At 34.7% G+C, this 23,207-nt stretch overlaps 1 protein-coding gene across 6 annotated transcripts in view; it reads right to left on the reverse strand.

Moving 5' to 3' along the window:
- The window catches only part of LOC131070237 (DExH-box ATP-dependent RNA helicase DExH7, chloroplastic), a 408,882-nt gene that overhangs the window by 58,660 nt on the left and 327,015 nt on the right, over positions 1-23,207 (reverse strand). For 5 of the 6 annotated variants that reach the window (XM_058005745.2, XM_058005743.2, XM_058005744.2 and 2 more), the window contains exons 30-31: positions 19,418-19,478; positions 18,379-18,471 (exon numbers count right to left, since the gene is read on the reverse strand). In XM_058005745.2, coding sequence (XP_057861728.2) covers positions 18,379-18,471; positions 19,418-19,478 — 154 coding nt within the window. Of the gene's footprint in view, positions 1-18,378; positions 18,472-19,417; positions 19,479-23,207 lie in introns of those variants that run through there. The other variant, XR_009371539.1, reaches the window with a different exon arrangement.

Below are 23,207 nucleotides of genomic sequence, written 5' to 3' on the forward strand. Positions count from 1 at the left end.
AGTGTTGAGCACACAATTGGAATGGTTTAGCCATGTAAAAGGTGCACCAAAATGTGGTGAATGCTGAAAAAAGTTCTGGCTGAAAGGAAAATTGGCTTAGTCAAGGATTGGGTGTGGAAACAAGGTGGATTTATCAAGGAGAAGCGTACCTAATAATCCAAAGCATGCCAAGGTAGCCATGGGTGAGGGTTTTCAAGGCTTTGTCATTCACAAGAAAAGCAAAATCCATTCTCCTTGGTCAAAAAGAAAAAAATCAAGGATTTCAGTCAACGCGATAGAAGCTATAGTTTCTACATAGGTTTACAAGTTGAATCATTGTAAATGAGGGTTTTTCATTGTAATAGACAAAGAAATAGATCTAGTACCCACCCATGTTATTGAATTTGGAATAGAATACAATGTTAAAAAAACAAGGAGTGTTTGTCAATCATCTACAACCAAAACAACCTTCCAACACAAGAGACAAGCAACAAAAATGTTTTGAAGCCAAAGAATTAATTCGATGCATAAACGAAACAAGTGCAATACACAATGACAAAATCCTTGTTATAATGACAAGATGACACCCTAAGATACTGTAATGTCCCCTTTTTAGCTTGTTCCTATTTTTCAACGATTAGCCTATCATTCTGACCCTCGTAGGCTAATGAGGTTGGACAAAGGGTCTCATTCAGTTGGCATCTACTCCAGGATTCAGTATGCTTTGGGTTGGCTTTCCTTTCGTGTCATTTGGTCTCCATTTGCTATACATTTGCCATACTTACTATTTATAGTAAGCCAGAAGCTCATAGAGAGGGGACCTTTCTATTTTTAAAAAGTGCATTTGGTCACATGGGGAAAAACAGGATGAACTTGCGTTTCAGACGACAAATCAAAATGTTGAGTATTTTGGGAGTTATGAAGATTTTAGTGGCCAAATTAATATTAAATCATTAAATGGTTTATTATAAAGTTATAATTTAACTTTATAATTTCACTTAAGTTGTGGGTCAAGTCATCATTGGAAGAATTAATTATGAATGCAAATCTTAATGAAATATTAAATGTTTTCCCTAAGTCTTAATGAAATAACATTTTAAATGTTATTAATATGTCTTTTATGGGAAATCAAGCCTTAAGGAGGGATTAAAAGTAAAGGAGGATTTATCCCACTTTGAGCGTGGAGATTGATTTGGAGTTTGAGGAGTCTTTATAAACAGACCTTGTCTTCCTTCAAGAGTATGTTATGAGATTATTTCATGGAAGCCATTTCTTCTTGTTGCTGAAAGTCAGTGGCTGGTTAGTTTCTAAGGACGAAAATCCTAGGAAGCTAAAGGTTGGACGCAAACCCAAACCTTCTAAGTCCACCATTGAGCTTAATCAGTGAAGTTTTTGAAGTTTACCATCAGGGGTTTCAAGAGCGATTTTCAGATTATTGGAGGCACAATCTTTAGAAGCCGATCAATTGCTGTTAGCAACCTCCATTGGCAGCCACGTGGGTATTTGAAGGTCTGTTCTATCTGCTGCAAACATTTCAATCAATTCACTACTTCCAGGTCTGAAGTATAATCACTGCCATTAATGTTCTTGAATGTCAAATCATTGTAATCAGATTGTTGAGCATTGTAATCAGTTGTATGCAAATCAGAATTTCAGTACTAAATATCAAGTTGAAGTTAAAAGGTTGCATGGCATGTGTTTGACAAAATGCCTAATAGTTGTGGATTCATATTTGCATGAGTTTCAGTCTTAATAGAGTTGGGGAGTTCGCATATCGATTGTTTGATATCATGTCATATGTCTGTAGCTGTACATGCATTTCATTTTCAGTCACTCGGAGTCTTTAAGATTGCATGCTAAATGTTTGTAAAAATACCTCTTAGCTGTAGATGTTCATTCATATAGCCGCATATCATTTCCAGCCATCATATAGTTCGAGAAAGTCAGAGAATTACCTTAGTAAGTAATTTGGCAAATTTAGTAATTTTATGCATCTTATCATCATTCTTAAATGAGGAAACCAAACAAAAAAACATTTACCAGCTGGAAAGAGATTGTTTGCCAACTGTTTGACAAAATTCCTAAGTGTTTAAAACTGAAAATTTAAGTCAGAACCAGCAGGGGTTCTTATGATCTAACCCTATGAAAACCATGCCTAAGTGAGGACAAATTGGCACGAGCCAGAAAAAACTCCTAGCAAGTAGGAATACATTGACATACCTTTAGATGGGCTGAACCATTGGAAATCCTCTGAACCATTGGAAATCCATTCCATTTCATTTAAGTAAAATCATCCAAATGCTTGTCACACAAATTTTCTTGGCCCAACCAATGTGAAACTCTACCAAAAGGGAGGGCAGGTGGACTAAATCTATGCCTCAAGCATTTGAGTCGAATTGCCACAAGTTAAGAACACTTTTTGGGTAGTTGAGCCAACATAAATCTTCACCACAAAGGTGGCTAATTAGTGACATAAGTGTGCCAAGTGATAAAAGCGGCTAAAAGACACATGCACCACACCAAGGTAAATTCATAACAAAGTTGAAGTGTTAAGTGCAATTTTGTCTTGGTTCAGTCCATTAAAAACTTTGCTAGAGGATAGCTTATCTAGCATAAAAGCACAACCAAGGAAAAACAAGTGTTGAGCACACAATTGGAATGGTTTAGCCATGTAAAAGGTGCACCAAAATGTGGTGAATGCTGAAAAAAGTTCTGGCTGAAAGGAAAATTGGCTTAGTCAAGGATTGGGTGTGGAAACAAGGTGGATTTATCAAGGAGAAGCGTACCTAATAATCCAAAGCATGCCAAGGTAGCCATGGGTGAGGGTTTTCAAGGCTTTGTCATTCACAAGAAAAGCAAAATCCATTCTCCTTGGTCAAAAAGAAAAAAATCAAGGATTTCAGTCAACGCGATAGAAGCTATAGTTTCTACATAGGTTTACAAGTTGAATCATTGTAAATGAGGGTTTTTCATTGTAATAGACAAAGAAATAGATCTAGTACCCACCCATGTTATTGAATTTGGAATAGAATACAATGTTAAAAAAACAAGGAGTGTTTGTCAATCATCTACAACCAAAACAACCTTCCAACACAAGAGACAAGCAACAAAAATGTTTTGAAGCCAAAGAATTAATTCGATGCATAAACGAAACAAGTGCAATACACAATGACAAAATCCTTGTTATAATGACAAGATGACACCCTAAGATACTGTAATGTCCCCTTTTTAGCTTGTTCCTATTTTTCAACGATTAGCCTATCATTCTGACCCTCGTAGGCTAATGAGGTTGGACAAAGGGTCTCATTCAGTTGGCATCTACTCCAGGATTCAGTATGCTTTGGGTTGGCTTTCCTTTCGTGTCATTTGGTCTCCATTTGCTATACATTTGCCATACTTACTATTTATAGTAAGCCAGAAGCTCATAGAGAGGGGACCTTTCTATTTTTAAAAAGTGCATTTGGTCACATGGGGAAAAACAGGATGAACTTGCGTTTCAGACGACAAATCAAAATGTTGAGTATTTTGGGAGTTATGAAGATTTTAGTGGCCAAATTAATATTAAATCATTAAATGGTTTATTATAAAGTTATAATTTAACTTTATAATTTCACTTAAGTTGTGGGTCAAGTCATCATTGGAAGAATTAATTATGAATGCAAATCTTAATGAAATATTAAATGTTTTCCCTAAGTCTTAATGAAATAACATTTTAAATGTTATTAATATGTCTTTTATGGGAAATCAAGCCTTAAGGAGGGATTAAAAGTAAAGGAGGATTTATCCCACTTTGAGCGTGGAGATTGATTTGGAGTTTGAGGAGTCTTTATAAACAGACCTTGTCTTCCTTCAAGAGTATGTTATGAGATTATTTCATGGAAGCCATTTCTTCTTGTTGCTGAAAGTCAGTGGCTGGTTAGTTTCTAAGGACGAAAATCCTAGGAAGCTAAAGGTTGGACGCAAACCCAAACCTTCTAAGTCCACCATTGAGCTTAATCAGTGAAGTTTTTGAAGTTTACCATCAGGGGTTTCAAGAGCGATTTTCAGATTATTGGAGGCACAATCTTTAGAAGCCGATCAATTGCTGTTAGCAACCTCCATTGGCAGCCACGTGGGTATTTGAAGGTCTGTTCTATCTGCTGCAAACATTTCAATCAATTCACTACTTCCAGGTCTGAAGTATAATCACTGCCATTAATGTTCTTGAATGTCAAATCATTGTAATCAGATTGTTGAGCATTGTAATCAGTTGTATGCAAATCAGAATTTCAGTACTAAATATCAAGTTGAAGTTAAAAGGTTGCATGGCATGTGTTTGACAAAATGCCTAATAGTTGTGGATTCATATTTGCATGAGTTTCAGTCTTAATAGAGTTGGGGAGTTCGCATATCGATTGTTTGATATCATGTCATATGTCTGTAGCTGTACATGCATTTCATTTTCAGTCACTCGGAGTCTTTAAGATTGCATGCTAAATGTTTGTAAAAATACCTCTTAGCTGTAGATGTTCATTCATATAGCCGCATATCATTTCCAGCCATCATATAGTTCGAGAAAGTCAGAGAATTACCTTAGTAAGTAATTTGGCAAATTTAGTAATTTTATGCATCTTATCATCATTCTTAAATGAGGAAACCAAACAAAAAAACATTTACCAGCTGGAAAGAGATTGTTTGCCAACTGTTTGACAAAATTCCTAAGTGTTTAAAACTGAAAATTTAAGTCAGAACCAGCAGGGGTTCTTATGATCTAACCCTATGAAAACCATGCCTAAGTGAGGACAAATTGGCACGAGCCAGAAAAAACTCCTAGCAAGTAGGAATACATTGACATACCTTTAGATGGGCTGAACCATTGGAAATCCTCTGAACCATTGGAAATCCATTCCATTTCATTTAAGTAAAATCATCCAAATGCTTGTCACACAAATTTTCTTGGCCCAACCAATGTGAAACTCTACCAAAAGGGAGGGCAGGTGGACTAAATCTATGCCTCAAGCATTTGAGTCGAATTGCCACAAGTTAAGAACACTTTTTGGGTAGTTGAGCCAACATAAATCTTCACCACAAAGGTGGCTAATTAGTGACATAAGTGTGCCAAGTGATAAAAGCGGCTAAAAGACACATGCACCACACCAAGGTAAATTCATAACAAAGTTGAAGTGTTAAGTGCAATTTTGTCTTGGTTCAGTCCATTAAAAACTTTGCTAGAGGATAGCTTATCTAGCATAAAAGCACAACCAAGGAAAAACAAGTGTTGAGCACACAATTGGAATGGTTTAGCCATGTAAAAGGTGCACCAAAATGTGGTGAATGCTGAAAAAAGTTCTGGCTGAAAGGAAAATTGGCTTAGTCAAGGATTGGGTGTGGAAACAAGGTGGATTTATCAAGGAGAAGCGTACCTAATAATCCAAAGCATGCCAAGGTAGCCATGGGTGAGGGTTTTCAAGGCTTTGTCATTCACAAGAAAAGCAAAATCCATTCTCCTTGGTCAAAAAGAAAAAAATCAAGGATTTCAGTCAACGCGATAGAAGCTATAGTTTCTACATAGGTTTACAAGTTGAATCATTGTAAATGAGGGTTTTTCATTGTAATAGACAAAGAAATAGATCTAGTACCCACCCATGTTATTGAATTTGGAATAGAATACAATGTTAAAAAAACAAGGAGTGTTTGTCAATCATCTACAACCAAAACAACCTTCCAACACAAGAGACAAGCAACAAAAATGTTTTGAAGCCAAAGAATTAATTCGATGCATAAACGAAACAAGTGCAATACACAATGACAAAATCCTTGTTATAATGACAAGATGACACCCTAAGATACTGTAATGTCCCCTTTTTAGCTTGTTCCTATTTTTCAACGATTAGCCTATCATTCTGACCCTCGTAGGCTAATGAGGTTGGACAAAGGGTCTCATTCAGTTGGCATCTACTCCAGGATTCAGTATGCTTTGGGTTGGCTTTCCTTTCGTGTCATTTGGTCTCCATTTGCTATACATTTGCCATACTTACTATTTATAGTAAGCCAGAAGCTCATAGAGAGGGGACCTTTCTATTTTTAAAAAGTGCATTTGGTCACATGGGGAAAAACAGGATGAACTTGCGTTTCAGACGACAAATCAAAATGTTGAGTATTTTGGGAGTTATGAAGATTTTAGTGGCCAAATTAATATTAAATCATTAAATGGTTTATTATAAAGTTATAATTTAACTTTATAATTTCACTTAAGTTGTGGGTCAAGTCATCATTGGAAGAATTAATTATGAATGCAAATCTTAATGAAATATTAAATGTTTTCCCTAAGTCTTAATGAAATAACATTTTAAATGTTATTAATATGTCTTTTATGGGAAATCAAGCCTTAAGGAGGGATTAAAAGTAAAGGAGGATTTATCCCACTTTGAGCGTGGAGATTGATTTGGAGTTTGAGGAGTCTTTATAAACAGACCTTGTCTTCCTTCAAGAGTATGTTATGAGATTATTTCATGGAAGCCATTTCTTCTTGTTGCTGAAAGTCAGTGGCTGGTTAGTTTCTAAGGACGAAAATCCTAGGAAGCTAAAGGTTGGACGCAAACCCAAACCTTCTAAGTCCACCATTGAGCTTAATCAGTGAAGTTTTTGAAGTTTACCATCAGGGGTTTCAAGAGCGATTTTCAGATTATTGGAGGCACAATCTTTAGAAGCCGATCAATTGCTGTTAGCAACCTCCATTGGCAGCCACGTGGGTATTTGAAGGTCTGTTCTATCTGCTGCAAACATTTCAATCAATTCACTACTTCCAGGTCTGAAGTATAATCACTGCCATTAATGTTCTTGAATGTCAAATCATTGTAATCAGATTGTTGAGCATTGTAATCAGTTGTATGCAAATCAGAATTTCAGTACTAAATATCAAGTTGAAGTTAAAAGGTTGCATGGCATGTGTTTGACAAAATGCCTAATAGTTGTGGATTCATATTTGCATGAGTTTCAGTCTTAATAGAGTTGGGGAGTTCGCATATCGATTGTTTGATATCATGTCATATGTCTGTAGCTGTACATGCATTTCATTTTCAGTCACTCGGAGTCTTTAAGATTGCATGCTAAATGTTTGTAAAAATACCTCTTAGCTGTAGATGTTCATTCATATAGCCGCATATCATTTCCAGCCATCATATAGTTCGAGAAAGTCAGAGAATTACCTTAGTAAGTAATTTGGCAAATTTAGTAATTTTATGCATCTTATCATCATTCTTAAATGAGGAAACCAAACAAAAAAACATTTACCAGCTGGAAAGAGATTGTTTGCCAACTGTTTGACAAAATTCCTAAGTGTTTAAAACTGAAAATTTAAGTCAGAACCAGCAGGGGTTCTTATGATCTAACCCTATGAAAACCATGCCTAAGTGAGGACAAATTGGCACGAGCCAGAAAAAACTCCTAGCAAGTAGGAATACATTGACATACCTTTAGATGGGCTGAACCATTGGAAATCCTCTGAACCATTGGAAATCCATTCCATTTCATTTAAGTAAAATCATCCAAATGCTTGTCACACAAATTTTCTTGGCCCAACCAATGTGAAACTCTACCAAAAGGGAGGGCAGGTGGACTAAATCTATGCCTCAAGCATTTGAGTCGAATTGCCACAAGTTAAGAACACTTTTTGGGTAGTTGAGCCAACATAAATCTTCACCACAAAGGTGGCTAATTAGTGACATAAGTGTGCCAAGTGATAAAAGCGGCTAAAAGACACATGCACCACACCAAGGTAAATTCATAACAAAGTTGAAGTGTTAAGTGCAATTTTGTCTTGGTTCAGTCCATTAAAAACTTTGCTAGAGGATAGCTTATCTAGCATAAAAGCACAACCAAGGAAAAACAAGTGTTGAGCACACAATTGGAATGGTTTAGCCATGTAAAAGGTGCACCAAAATGTGGTGAATGCTGAAAAAAGTTCTGGCTGAAAGGAAAATTGGCTTAGTCAAGGATTGGGTGTGGAAACAAGGTGGATTTATCAAGGAGAAGCGTACCTAATAATCCAAAGCATGCCAAGGTAGCCATGGGTGAGGGTTTTCAAGGCTTTGTCATTCACAAGAAAAGCAAAATCCATTCTCCTTGGTCAAAAAGAAAAAAATCAAGGATTTCAGTCAACGCGATAGAAGCTATAGTTTCTACATAGGTTTACAAGTTGAATCATTGTAAATGAGGGTTTTTCATTGTAATAGACAAAGAAATAGATCTAGTACCCACCCATGTTATTGAATTTGGAATAGAATACAATGTTAAAAAAACAAGGAGTGTTTGTCAATCATCTACAACCAAAACAACCTTCCAACACAAGAGACAAGCAACAAAAATGTTTTGAAGCCAAAGAATTAATTCGATGCATAAACGAAACAAGTGCAATACACAATGACAAAATCCTTGTTATAATGACAAGATGACACCCTAAGATACTGTAATGTCCCCTTTTTAGCTTGTTCCTATTTTTCAACGATTAGCCTATCATTCTGACCCTCGTAGGCTAATGAGGTTGGACAAAGGGTCTCATTCAGTTGGCATCTACTCCAGGATTCAGTATGCTTTGGGTTGGCTTTCCTTTCGTGTCATTTGGTCTCCATTTGCTATACATTTGCCATACTTACTATTTATAGTAAGCCAGAAGCTCATAGAGAGGGGACCTTTCTATTTTTAAAAAGTGCATTTGGTCACATGGGGAAAAACAGGATGAACTTGCGTTTCAGACGACAAATCAAAATGTTGAGTATTTTGGGAGTTATGAAGATTTTAGTGGCCAAATTAATATTAAATCATTAAATGGTTTATTATAAAGTTATAATTTAACTTTATAATTTCACTTAAGTTGTGGGTCAAGTCATCATTGGAAGAATTAATTATGAATGCAAATCTTAATGAAATATTAAATGTTTTCCCTAAGTCTTAATGAAATAACATTTTAAATGTTATTAATATGTCTTTTATGGGAAATCAAGCCTTAAGGAGGGATTAAAAGTAAAGGAGGATTTATCCCACTTTGAGCGTGGAGATTGATTTGGAGTTTGAGGAGTCTTTATAAACAGACCTTGTCTTCCTTCAAGAGTATGTTATGAGATTATTTCATGGAAGCCATTTCTTCTTGTTGCTGAAAGTCAGTGGCTGGTTAGTTTCTAAGGACGAAAATCCTAGGAAGCTAAAGGTTGGACGCAAACCCAAACCTTCTAAGTCCACCATTGAGCTTAATCAGTGAAGTTTTTGAAGTTTACCATCAGGGGTTTCAAGAGCGATTTTCAGATTATTGGAGGCACAATCTTTAGAAGCCGATCAATTGCTGTTAGCAACCTCCATTGGCAGCCACGTGGGTATTTGAAGGTCTGTTCTATCTGCTGCAAACATTTCAATCAATTCACTACTTCCAGGTCTGAAGTATAATCACTGCCATTAATGTTCTTGAATGTCAAATCATTGTAATCAGATTGTTGAGCATTGTAATCAGTTGTATGCAAATCAGAATTTCAGTACTAAATATCAAGTTGAAGTTAAAAGGTTGCATGGCATGTGTTTGACAAAATGCCTAATAGTTGTGGATTCATATTTGCATGAGTTTCAGTCTTAATAGAGTTGGGGAGTTCGCATATCGATTGTTTGATATCATGTCATATGTCTGTAGCTGTACATGCATTTCATTTTCAGTCACTCGGAGTCTTTAAGATTGCATGCTAAATGTTTGTAAAAATACCTCTTAGCTGTAGATGTTCATTCATATAGCCGCATATCATTTCCAGCCATCATATAGTTCGAGAAAGTCAGAGAATTACCTTAGTAAGTAATTTGGCAAATTTAGTAATTTTATGCATCTTATCATCATTCTTAAATGAGGAAACCAAACAAAAAAACATTTACCAGCTGGAAAGAGATTGTTTGCCAACTGTTTGACAAAATTCCTAAGTGTTTAAAACTGAAAATTTAAGTCAGAACCAGCAGGGGTTCTTATAGATACAAAAAGTAAATGAACAAATAAAATTAGTATGCAAGTGTGAATACGACAAAAAACAAAACTAGTAAGGTAGTATATTGTGTTCACACCAACATTTGGTTCAATTTCATTTGAACCACAATCAATTGGATTGCCGCTACCACTAACTGTGTCAAGTGTAGAAGGTGGTTTAATTTCATTTTTCAAACATTTGACAAAATGTCAAATCATTAACAACACAAGGAAAGTGATTTTACAAAACATCAGCAAACAACTGCTACATATGCATAATGTAAATCAACTGAAATCGATCTCAGTAATGCTGATATAAAGTTTACTGACCTCATGTTCATAGGTATAGCTCACAAATGCAACTGAAATTATATTCATTTGCTTGCTTGCTGGTGTATTCTAATAAAAAATGCTGTCACAAAGTTATGAGAGTGAAATTGAGGTTTTAATTTATGAAACTATGCTTGGGTACGGCCCTTGGTACTTCCTGGCTGCCTAAGTTATTTGTGGGTCCCGAAGGACCCACAAAAAACCCAAACCATACCCGAACTGTACCTGTACCAAGACTTGGGCTAGAACAGAACTTGGTAACTTAGCTACTATTGGAAGATCACTATTATGAGATTATCCTTCTGAGAGATCTACTTTGTGACATTCTACTGCATAGTAACTAAAATATGATTCTTATTTATTTATTGCATGCAAAAAATTGTAAGGACATAAATCTGTGCTTTTTGCACTTATATTGTTATGAAATTACAAGTTTATGCATGCTTCTTGTTGAGATTACTATTCAAACCTCTTGTAATGTCCCCAATTTTTAAGGCAACATTTTATTAAATTGATTTTTATTAAGTTATCAAAATATAAACAAAATATTCATACGATGACTTAATATTAATTAATTTAATTAAAATATTAATATAAGGTCACTTTATTTAATAAAGTTCTCCAGTTGGCTTGATCTTCTAGATGTTTCCTAGAGGGCTTCATATGGAGGTCCTAGGGTTGTAGCAAGGGCATGCTTGAGTTTGATAAACGTTTTATAACTTTTGGAGATAGGAACCTTCAGGAGTGGGATACAAGGTGTAGTACCCCTGCCCTAATCAGATTCTAATCTCGGTTTGACCTTGGTTAGTTTACCATGTCATAATGTTATAGTCAGATGTTTTGATTATTGTGTACCTGTTAATGTGGTTTTCGCATCAATTCTTATGTAAGTTTATTTGTTCTCCTGATTTGTGTTATTAATCTCAGGCTAACACTTTTATTAAATATATATATGTATGCATGTGTGACTCATGGTTGCAGGAGATTGCAGGTATAGTACCGCATAGGTACGAGGTTCGTCTCCACCTGGATTCGCAAGTTTGAGTGTTCCTCATTGGTCCTTAGAGATTGGATTAGGTGGTCATAAGACCCTCGTTTTACCCTTGTCATGCTCAAGTGAGTGTCGTCAGTCGCTCGTCAGTTTTCCCTTTGGTTGGGTATGCGGGTCGTCTGTTTGTTTGGCTTTCTTGGGTTGCGTGCTTTGCGTGTGGTAAAATCGAGTATTTAATTTTATTTAATGTGTGTTTACGCATTAGTAATTAAGGGACTAAATTAAATAGGTCCCCTTTGTGCGATTAATCATTAATTAGAATTGCTCAATTCTTGTTTATAGCAAGTTCGATTTAAACGGTTAATTTTAAATGATGAATTTATTCAGTTAATGCTTTTTTGAAAGGGAAGATTAAATTTTATTTGAAATAGAAATAATTTAACCTCTTTGGAATTTTGGAAATAGAAAAGTTAATTTCAATTATTTGAGAAAATCAATTTTTATTTAGAAAAGCAAGTTAAGTATATTTGATTGTTGAAAAGAATGATTTTTGGATTTTATTTAAAAAAAATATTTTAAATCAAAAAAATGAATTTTGGTCAAACTTTCCCCCATTTAACCTAGGGTTGAAAAATATTTTGAAGAGGATTATTTTTGGAGTTATTTTTGGGAAAAATATTTTTGGATAAGGATTTTTTTGGAGAAATTTGGGCATTTTGGGGAAATAAGCATTTCTTGAGCCTGCAGGTTGGGCTCTTCATCAAATCTTTTCTAGGATTGTTGAATCAGGTAGGATTCTTGGTTATCTCTTGGTTTCCTTGTGTAATAGAGTTCGTTTGGTTTTTTTTTTTAGAAATCTGGTTGTGTTTGTTGTTTCATAATACCGATTCAATAGAGGACCTATTTTAACAATGCTATATTGAACTTGCTTTTGGATATATATAATTGTCTTGGCATGAATATAAAGTGCAAATGAAAAGCTTGTTTGATGTGCATGCATAAATATGTATTATTTAGTTGATAGTTCCTCGTTTACTTTCTTGTCGTACTTTGATTTATGATGAAAGGTTGCGGATTATGATATGTTTCGTATTTATTAAGAGTAGTGAGGGTTCGCAAGAGGTCTTGTATTATCGAAAAGATTGTCTGTCTTGATCTCTGTTGTTTGGAAAACTAGAACATTCGGTTGCAACCATAATATTGGAGATGTCATGTAGACCAATTGGCATTCTTCTAAACGGTAGTGAAATGAAAACCGTCCAGTTAAGAGGATAGGCTTATAGTGTGAAATTTTATAATGTTGTGTGATCTTGTTAATTTTGTGCATACGTATGAAATAGTTTGTCTATCAAACTCTCTTTCCCTCCTCTTTGCCTAGATTATAAGATTTTTAGAATGATACTAGAGAATGCATTGATTTAAATAGAATGTATATGAAGCATATGAAATTGTATTTTTGCATTTTGGCTTCTTATTGAAAGATGGAAGTCTTAAGCTTCGGAAAGAAAATTTGCATGTCTAGTAATGTGAATATGAATGGTTAGTGGAATTAGTGAAAGATATAGGAATGACGTTATTTCCTTACGTAATTTTGAATTGTAAATAATTTCAGTACTTGTATCTAGAATAAATTTTATTCAGTTATTCATGTGGGAAGCATAGTCAAAACCTTCCTTGAGTAGATGATAGTGTACTAAAAAGTACTCCTCGTGAATGTGACTAAACCAGTACTGGTGCTTTCTTTGTGTATTGTGAGAAACCCGTGCTTGCTATATGTGCCCATGGGATGGTGAAGTAATCAACCATGGAGGATATGTTTACTTATGAGTATGGGAAACCATACTGTTTATGTGATGCTGCTTATTTGTTACCCTACTGAGTACCAAACCGCAGGTTGTTGGTAATTCAGTATGTTTAGGGGTAGTATTAGAAGTCACCGTTCCTTGAATAGTATGGATCGGTGTATGAGTAATGTTGGCGCGAAGCGACTTTAGCTTCTCTATTTCGAGGAAAAATATAGTTATATAATGAAGCTATATTAAAGGTGTACTTAATACTTTCTCTTTTTGATGAACCAATTTATAAGGTTTATGTGTGCTATTCCTCTCTTTTATTTGAGCATATTGATGGCAGTTCTTGAGCATAGTGATGGTGTATTTTGGAGGATCTTTTGCCTTGATTTCATGAAAGACAAGTTTTGTCCACATGAGCTGCCAGTTGGTAGGTGTTGGTAGACATGTGGGTGGACCTTAGCCATCTATACCTCTGGCTTACGACGAGTATCCTGAGAGATACGTCGCTATGCGGGACGTGACCTGCGCGTGCCTTTTTCCGCGAGGTACACTACCATGCGGGATACGTCCATTGCGTGTCTTCTCCACTTGGTGTATTGCCATGCCGCGTGACGACGTGATGCGGGGTGATGTCGAGGTGCATATTGCCATGCCGTGGGGTTGTGTGACTAGGCCGCACCACATGATGAGCTAATGCAATAGCTAGACGATTGTTCCTTCCTTCCTCGTTGGTGGCTAGATGCTAGTCACATAGTGATGTTATGTGCAGTTGTAATATTCTTATTTATTTCTTTGTGGACCAGCAATTTATTCTATTCTGACTTTGAAGGTTGAGCCACGATCTTGCGATCTTTTGCTTACTTGATTTGGTGTTGCAAATTCCCGATTATTTTCTTGCCTAACTGTTGAAATTGATGGTTTATTATCTTTATTCATCTGTACTTTGGTGGCTAAACTGGTTTATCCTTATTGTATTCGTATGCTGGTCTTGTGTTGAAATGTGAATTCCTCTCCAAGGACGTATGAGACGGTCTTGGTTGAGCGTGTACAAGGAAGTAGACGTAGGGAACCTTGAGGATGGGGGTATGTGAGGCTGTGATGCAGCTAGGATCCACTACCTACCTATGTGTGGTGACTATCTCTTGGAGGTTAACCACCTTACTCAACAAGGGATGTTCACGAAGGTCTGGTATGGAAGGTAGCACCGCTATGGTGTGCCCTAGCACCATTGAGCTCTTGAGTGAGATGTTGGATATTTATGATCATGTTATTTGTTTTGAGATCAGGCATAGAGATGCTGATCGTGCATGTTATCTATGACCGAGCATTAGATATGCTCACATGTGGCCTTTTGAGTTGTGCATTCTGGTTATGTGGATGATTATTATATGTAATCATGGAGTAAATTGTGTTATCTTGTCACTATGTTATGGGACATAGTCATTGGAAAGATTTTTATATGCCTGGCAAGTGTAAACAATTGAGTTTATATGTTGCTCTTATTTCATGAAAGTTAACTTGGTTCTAGAATTTGATATTTGAAGCTAGTTTTATACAATAAAATTTTATGATGAGGATGGATTGGTAAAAGAAATTGATCATGATGGCCTATTTTCTTGTCAAATTTGGTAGATGAGTATGGTAATTGTTGTTTACCTCTTTTTATGCTTTGATTTGGTGTGATGAAGGGAAGAAAATTCTTGTTTCTCTACTATGATTATAGATAATTCCTAGAATGTTATAAGAAATGTATGGATTTGGGTGTATCTTACCAATGGATAATGGCATTCGTAGAGGATTTAGCAATATTGTTTCATTTATTTGTGAAAAGGATTCATATGTGCAATTTGATATTTGTTAAGTGAGTTTCAGGGCTAATGCGTGCGACATGTTTTCCATCTAACCTTACGACTTCTAGGAGTAAGTCGGAACCTAGGAGGGGAGGATGTAGTACCCCTGCCCTAATCAGATTCTAATCTCGGTTTGACTTTGGTTAGTTTACCATGTTATAATTTTATAGTTAGATGTTTTGATTATTGTGCGTACCTGTTAATGTGGTTTTCGCATCAATTCTTATGTAAGTTTATTTGTTCTCCTGATTCGTGTTATTAATCTCGGGCCAACTCTTTTATTAAATATATATATGTATGCATGTGTGACTCATGTTTGTAGGAGATTGCAGGTACAATACCGCATAGGTATGAGGTTCGTCCCCACCTGGATTCGCAGGTTTGAGTGTTCCTCATTGGTCCTTAGAGATTGGATTAGGTGGTCATAAGACCCTCGTTTTACCCTTGTAAGTGCTCAAGTGAGTGTTGTCAGTCGCCCGTCAGTTTTCCTTTTGGTTGGGTATGCGGGTCGTTTGTTTGTTTGGCTTTCTTGGGTTGCGTGCTTTGCGTGTGGTAAAATTGAGTATTTAATCCTTAGTGTTTAATTTTATTTAATGTGTGTTTATGCATTAGTAATTAAGGGACTAAATTAAATAGGTCCCCTTTGTGCGATTAATCATTAATTTGAATTGCTCAATTCCTGTTTATAGCAAGTTCGATTTAAACGGTTAATTTTAAATGATGAATTTATTCAGTTTATGCTTTTTTGAAAGGGAAGATTAAATTTTATTCGAAATAGAAATAATTTAACCTCTTTGGCATTTTGGAAATAGAAAGGTTAATTTCAATTATTTGAGAAAATCAATTTTTATTAGAAAAACAAGTTTAGTATATTTGATTTGTTGAAAAGAATGATTTTTGGATTTTATTTAAAAAAATATTTTAAATCAACAAAATGAATTTTGGTCAAACTTTTCCCCATTTAACTTAGGGTTGAAAAATATTTTGGAGAGGTTTATTTTTGGGAAAAATATTTTTGGAGAAATTTGGGCATTTTGGGAAAAGAAGGATTTCTTGAGCTTGCAGGTTGGGCTCTTCATCAAATCTTTTCCAGGATTGCTGAATCAGGTAGGATTCTTGGTTATCTCTTGGTTTCCTTGTGTAATAGAGTTTTTTTTTTTTTTTTGTATGAAATCTGGTCGTGTTTGTTGTTAATCCCATATATTTTGGGGAAAATGGAGGAGTGGTAATTAAACCTCCAATTCATAACCTCCTTGCTTTCTTACCAGATCTCCAGATTAAAATTTTGGTTGTACTCAATAAACTTTGTTAAATCCCCATTGAATGTTCCTAGATTAAGTTTCATATTGGAAATTAGTTTAAGTTTGGCAGATTGGTGGAATAGATTTGTGAGGAATGATTCTTTGCCCAAATATGGCTTTGTTTGGAAAAAATATTTGCACTCTATTCTTGTGTTTTAGCTTTATCCCTCCGGGGTTTCCTGGCGGGGCATTACAAAAGGACTAGGCAAAAACCTAGCTCTTCCAAAGAGACAGATTTGTGATGGAGTTTACATTTGTGCCAAATTTGTGAAGTCTTCTTCTGAAGACAAATTTGCAGGAGTAAAAGCTATTGCAGATCAGAGGTACTTTGTATCTGTTAGAAATAAATAATATTTTATTCCAAAATAATAGTGGCTGTTTGTTGAAGTTTGGTGTAACTCTTGTGGAAGCTGATTCTTTATTTGGCCCTTCATTACCTGAGATGATAAGTTAAGATCTGCCGTAGGGCCATATCATCGATTTAGTTTGATAAGATTAATATTGAAGTTACTTCCAAATCATGAGCATTGGGTGAGTAGAAGACTATATCAATTATTTGTGCCATTGAGAGTTTGGAACCCTTGTCCGGAGTAATAAGGATTCAAGCGATATAATCATTTGGCTCATTCTTTATTTGACTGATTATTTTATTCTACTTGCCCAGCGATATATTATTTGAGTTTATGTCATCTGCAGAATTTATAGATGGAGCTGATATTATAAAGGAGAGAATAATTATATCTGCTGATAGTTTACAATTATCAGCAATATTGGAGAAGAGCCAGCAATAAGTTATATTGGGCTTATTCAATTACAAGGTGGCCGTTTTAATCGCCAACCTCTATAAAGCAATTCAACACCAAATTGCCATGGACAGTTCAATCATTTCCCGATACCAATTTAAAATCAATTTAATTAAATGTCACCTTAAAAATTGGGGACATTACACCTCTTTTGTTGTCTTATGTGTTGATTTGGTATATTGAATGGAAATTAACAATTGTAGCAGAATTTGTATTGAAGCTTTCATAACATTGGTGTTATAGCTTTGTATGCAATTTCCATTATTCAAATTATTGGGGTGCTATTTCTTGTTTTCAATCCAATTCAATTCTTTTGTTGTACTCAATCTTTTTGGTCTCAGCTTTTAGCCAAAAGGATTGAGTATGTGCTAGTTGTCATAACTCATAAATTAAGGTCATCTGCATAGATCAAAACTTATATAAATCTCTTGTCCAGGTGCATAACTTCTGATTAGCCATGTGAAGATAGGTAATTTCTTAAGTTTGTTTGCAATATGTGCTCGATATCCAGAGATACAAATTGTACATATTGTAGAAAGCTAGCGGTCATTTGCTTGAATTTTAGGGTTTAGTTTTAGATTTTTGTTACAAAGGAGTTTTTCTTTCTAATTTGAATAAAGTTTTATGCATGCTGTTTCAGTTTGTATTGTCTTCAAAGAGATATTAAAATGCCACATTCTGGAAAATAACTTGTGACTGCCGCCACAAACCAGGAACAACCATTTCCATACAATATTTGGATCAGCAACAAGTGTTCGTGAACCATGAGCACTTGATTTTTCTTATAAGAGATAACAAACTCTTATCAGATATTTGTTAGATAAATATGTTTTCTTTAAAAATTATTCAAAACCAATGATTAGTAAGCAATTCCTTGTATTGTATATCACAGGTAACAATCTTTGCTGAAGATTATTGGGATATAGATTTTGACAAACATGAATTTGGTGAAGGAAGGTTTTGTAACATTGACTAGACAACAGTGTCTAGCCTCAAAGGTTCACAAAAGTTAGAATAAAATTTGTATTCGACACTGAAGAATGTACATGGACAGATTTATTGTAAGAACTAGAAGCACCCATATGTAAGAATATGTCTATATGCTAAATGTTAGAAAATTCAAAACATAACAATTTATAACATATGGAGGACACTTTTATCCAGTACAAGAGTATATACACTTCATATCTGATCTCATATTCTAGTGATTGCAATATTTGAAACTCTCCTTGCTATATTTGAGATAACTTATCTTACAATAATTCATCTAAAACACCTTATTATTCTGTGACCAGTCAATAATACATGCTAACACATATACAGAGGAAATGTTTCTAATCCATATTAAGACTTTCTACCTTTACTATTGCAGAATGTTGAGCATAAATGTTGAAAGGTTGTGATAAATCATCAAGCAATTTGTAAATCTCGTCGTTCTTTTTGCAATCCACCTGTTCCCAAAATATTAAGTTGATTAGATGTCATTATATGAGAAACATGCCATCATTGAACAATAATGTACATAAACAGAAACACATCCCTTGGTATTCCAACTCAGTTGGCTGCATTAAACCTTCAGAACTGAAATTTGTGAATTTGTGGTGGCACTTGGCATCATTTTATTTTCAAGAGCAAAACCTTTCATGCAATGAGATGTTGTAGAAATTTCAATAGAAAGAAAAGATTTTTAATGAAGGTTTCCTTGTCCCAATCCTGAATTCCTGTTATCTTTTCATATTTATTCTAGTCTTATGGTTTTAAAATTGAACATCAAATAAATACCATGTGAAGAAACAGAGTGTTCCCATTATCATTTTAGGAACTAAATATTTTATAATAAAAGCGAAAAGTTTCACAGCTTGAACCGTATCCTAGGGATAGTTATGTTACAAAAAAGTAACAGGCATGTTCAATTACCTAATACCAGTGGATGGAATAAATGTCTGCACGACAGGCATGAGAGCAGCCAAAAAAATTTTCAGGATACTCAATCAATATAAAATTTGGTTAACCAAATTCATTATTTCATAAAAAACAACTTTGATAAAACAGATTTCTTCTTTTCTTTATCAGGAACAATAGAAACAAAACAGAAAAACAATGTTGATATCCATAAGAGTGCATGTCTCGAGTTTTCAGCCCAACCTAGACACTCAAATACCGTAGGAACATCAACACTGTTTAAAACCACTACACATGAACAGAGTATATCTGTGTGATCATTAAACAATTCAGCTTTAATATCACTGCATAGATAAAAAATGATTTTGCATAACAAATACTATTAAACAATATAAAACTCAGTGCAGAGGCACATAAAGAGGGACAAAAAAAATGTGAGATGGTAGATATATATTGCCACTTCAATCTGTGCCTAAAAAATGCAAGTGAACTAACCTTTGGAAGCTTGATAAAACCAATATCTGCCAGCAGGCTCCCAAATTGAAGTCGCATATCTCTGTCAAATTATTTGCACTATGAGTTCAAAATTCTTTGGAAGAAAAGAATATTTGAAAAATAAATTGGTGAAGGGTCATAATAACATTCAATTACTTTATCAAAATCCAAAGTGCAATATCTCCAAATATCCTTAAGTGTTTCCTCTCAATTAGATGGGAAGATAGATAAACATTAAACAATGACTTGTGACCAATAAAATTTGACAAAATAGTATAAACACAAGACGAATCTTCAGTGAATCAGTTATGTCACAGTTTAACCATGATATAACCAAAAAGATATCATCAAAATACATAATGTCAAGAAGAGAGAAAATGACAACAGCACAGTATATCTCATACATAGATCCATGCTTGAGAACAAGAGATGCCTGTTTAATACAATACAAATAAAATATTTAACATGTTTCACACTACATGTCTGGGCTGGAGTGGATGGACACCTACCAACAAAGCCATTCAAGATTTGTTGCCGCCCAACTGGCTCCCATTTAGTTTAGTTGGGAAATAATCCTGTTTTCTCTAACTGTCGAGTCAATAGGTAGATTGGTTATGATAGGATATGGATATCATGTGGATGACTTGACTAGGGGCCCCAAGAAAATGCTATAAATTTGTATCAGAAACCTTCAATCTCCAGAACAATGAATCGATAAGCTCCAAACCCTTGTTTGCAAACATTCAACACAATGGAAACATTTGTATAGAATTCCTCCCATAGAATCTAAGGATTTTCGTGCTCAAACTCCAAATCTTCATCCACCGTTGATCCCTGGCTGGAAGTGAACTACCTTCTGAGTTTTTGTTTGTTAGAAAAACCATTGGGGCTTTCATCCCTTCAGTGAGAAATCTGACCACAGCCACAAATCTCCAAAAGAGAAATAAGCAATATCGAGAATGAATCATTTTTCCTCCACCTCAGTTTATAACCATATACAAAACTCTGGAAAATAGAATTATAAAATCACTAATTTAAAATTAATTTCTTTTGTTCATAAAGTGACTTAAAATACTTTACCTTTCTTTTACGTTTGGCACCAACCAATTAAAAAATTTGAGTTATAAATATGATTAGTTAAATAAAAGTTTCGTAAAAATATTAATGAGCAAGATAATTTAATTAAATAAATTATTCCCTCTCTCTAAATGCTTGGGCCGAAATCAGAGAGATTACAATTCTCCCTTTCAAAATATTGCTCATCCCCAAGCAATATGTACCTATACACCAAGACCAATACTGAGATCCCAAATCAATCTTATGAATACCACACCATGCTTTCATTGCACTACTCTTAAGTAAACCTGGAATACCATTGTAAACTCCTTTTATTTTCATCACTTGTAACCCAGAGTAATAGCCATCTAGATGAACCAAGATCTATTTGCAAGGTTTGGTACCGCTAAAAACTACAAACATGTCATTGTTACAGGGTTTGGTACTGCTAAAAACTACAAACATGTCATTCTTAGTAACATTGGATAACAACCTACCAATCATACCAATCCCTATGTCCCATATCCTGATATTGTCACTGATTGTGCTTCTTAAACTAAGAAGTGTCTCTATATCCATCATACAAAAGTGGCTTATCAATTACCAACAGAACTCCCAATGTAATGTCCCATCCCAGGTGGAACACTGTCACTGCAACCTGCTTGATAATTTTAGTTTCATAAACTATATTATCCTATGTTTTTGGTGGTCTTTCAGAACTAGACAAAAGTTGCAAAAATGTGTATTGATTTGAGTTTGTAGTTTTGAGAGAAAGAACAATTGAAAAGCTTCGCAAGTAAGGAAGCAAACTGAAATTTATTAAGAGATTACTGCCAAGCTTACAATTTCAATCAGACTGCTGCTGTAAACTATTTCACTAGTTCATGAGACAAAGACGCTATTACAAATAAGAGTCTTTCAAATCACAAACACACATACCTAGTAGTTCCTTGTATTAATGTAGTTAACAAGCTGATTTGAGAGTGAACACACAACCAAGAAGCTTACTCAGAAAATAAATTACAGTAGTATAAAAATCAATCCTCTTCTTCTCCGATCTACTACCACATAAAGGTCTGATATGGGCTCTTATGTTGGCTAATATACATTGTGACTAGCCCTTGAGTTGGGGATGTTTAGAAACTCCACAATCCTCAGCTGGTACTGCCTGCTATAGGTCTGATTTATGCGTATTCAACTCTTAATGATTGTTGCAACCCTTGCTTACTGATTGTGTGTGTTGGTGAAGCGATTTTGCTAGAGGATAGCAACTTAGAATGGAGTTTGGGCTGGAAATGACCCTCCAAAGAGCTGCAAATGGGGTCGGCTAGGCACACGAGCACCTCACTCAACCAGCATCAAATAAACTCCAAACAACTGATCCAAATGCCTCTCCATTCTGTTGTAAAGTCTTCTACACACTGGTATGAAGTTGCTAATAATAAACTAAACAAAAGATGATACTAAATCGGTATTTTTTGAGCTTCTTCTACCTAAAAATGGTGGGTGATCCCATAATACTGGGTTACACTTTTTGGCCAAACTTGACATTGAAATAAGCATTTTGCATCAGATCTTTACTTTCTAAAACCTATAGTAGCTAGACCATTAAGAATTTGAAGATGAAGTAAACTACTAATTTGTGAGATTTTTCATAAAAATTCTAAATATATATTTTTTTAAATAATTAGAAATTAGATATCCATATTGTTATGTAGCTTTTAATAACTCAATATTTACAGTAATCAACATTTTTTAGAAGTTACATATATTTTGTAATGTATAACATTTTTTATAGAAAGAAGGAAATTCTAATTTTTAAAATTTAGAATTGTCACACCAATATCCAGTGGATGGATAGTTTTTCATAATTTTTTGTTACATATAATTTTTTTAGTTAATTTTTGAAGTTAGAGTAATTGTAATTTGGACAAAGGTGTATTCAATAATGCATAACTTTTTGTGTATGCATTTGAATTAACTCCTTATTTTTGTGTTGAAATGAGGATATCAATACCTAAGGAAAAAATATTTTTTACAATTTGTTTTTCTCTATTTTTCAGTTTTTGCATGTGTGAAACACAATCCTTAATGTTTGATGAAAAACCTACATTCATAAAAAATAAAACATAAATATATTAATGAAATTAAATATATTATAAGTTATACTATTTGGAAAGCTTATAACAAGGACTAAATACTTAAAAGAACAAAAAATTCTAAATGAATTCATTTGACTGCCCACAAGCCAATGTAAAAGTGGGTTTTTATCAGCATTTTAATAGGTGCGAAGGAGACTCCATTGTAATTATGATTTAGAAGTAGAGAGGTTCTATCCAACAAATTTTGATCTAAGAGCCATAGTTTTAAGACTCGTGGACTCGCCACGGACTCACGAGTCCAGTGGCGCCACGAGTTGACTCACCATGGACTCGCGAGGCGAGTCCTGGCGAGTCTTTCTAATTGACTCGCGAGTCTTTTGACTGGACTCGTGCAACCCAAAAAACAAGCCAAAAAATTATCTAAATCTTTTTTTTCAAGTCAGTTTCATTCCCTTCATCAGAACATATACATGATATATAACATTTAAGTATAAGTGGCATTTCAATATGTCTTTTTACTTTCTTAATAAGTGGCATTTCAATATGTCTTTTTACTTTCTTATACTTTAAGTTATATCTCATGTATATATTGGCAGGATGTTTGAGAGTGGTTTTAGATCTCTAGGAATTAT

Source organism: Cryptomeria japonica, chromosome 2 (genome assembly GCF_030272615.1).
Source record: "Cryptomeria japonica chromosome 2, Sugi_1.0, whole genome shotgun sequence".
In the NCBI taxonomy this organism is placed as follows: domain Eukaryota; kingdom Viridiplantae; phylum Streptophyta; class Pinopsida; order Cupressales; family Cupressaceae; genus Cryptomeria; species Cryptomeria japonica.